General features: G+C 44.7%; 1 protein-coding gene across 1 annotated transcript in view; it reads left to right on the top strand.

Annotated features, from left to right (window-relative positions):
• LOC108626535 (paired box protein Pax-6-like) overlaps positions 1-634 on the top strand; it is a 1,271-nt gene extending 637 nt beyond the window's left edge. Inside the window, exon 2 of the mRNA XM_018027259.2 lies at positions 417-634. Coding sequence (XP_017882748.1) covers positions 417-634 — 218 coding nt within the window. The remainder of the gene's footprint in view (positions 1-416) is intronic.
• Positions 635-861: the final 227 nt, after the last annotated feature.

An 861-nucleotide genomic window follows, 5' to 3' on the forward strand; every position in this document is an offset into this window, starting at 1 on the left:
GCCTAGCTGCGAGAATATAAAAGATCCGCGAGGAGCTAGAACGAAGGACATCGCCGACTCCCCGTGTGTGTGTGTGTGTGTGTGTGTTCGTCTTGTCACCGGCACAATGAGCCGAAGATTATCTACGATGGGATTTGCTAACGTTTTGACGCCTGCAGCCAACCCCTAACCCGGAGTTCTTCATCCCCTCGGAGATCGGCCGGAAAAGAAAAGAGGACACACGTACTCCCTCCCCGTCGATGGTTCCTCCTCGGCTGTTCCCTTTTTCTTTTTCTTTTCTTTTTTTTTTTTTTACTGGCGAGTTCTGACGGGGGGTGAAAAATGATATATCGCGAAAATTCATGAGGCAGAATGCGCCCCGTGTGAATCCTCGCTAATCCCGTTTAGAACTAACGAGCACGTGTTTCGACTTTCAGGCCACAGTGGTGTGAATCAGCTCGGTGGCGTGTTCGTCGGTGGTAGACCGCTCCCGGACTCGACCAGGCAAAAGATAGTCGAACTGGCGCATTCTGGCGCGAGGCCGTGTGACATTTCCAGGATTCTGCAGGTCAGCAACGGCTGTGTCTCGAAGATTCTTGGAAGGTTGGTTGAAATACTGCTCACATTCGCTTTATCAGATTTAACGCACTGCTGAGGATCTAAAAATCCTCAGATTCAAACAATTAATTCATCTCGTTAAATAACAAAAAATTGTTAAGCCAGTTATCACCTAAACACTGTTGGTTATAAATTTTATTCGAGATAATCACGAAACTTTGAACAAAATTAATTAAGCAACTGATAGATACTTTTGCAAAGTTTCAGTACATTTTATCACATAGTTTCTGAATTATGCTTAATCAAAATTGACTACTTTTCGAT

This window comes from Ceratina calcarata, unplaced genomic scaffold (assembly GCF_001652005.2).
Source record: "Ceratina calcarata isolate Rehan_Ccalc_2016 unplaced genomic scaffold, ASM165200v1 scaffold414.2, whole genome shotgun sequence".
In the NCBI taxonomy this organism is placed as follows: Eukaryota; Metazoa; Arthropoda; class Insecta; order Hymenoptera; family Apidae; genus Ceratina; species Ceratina calcarata.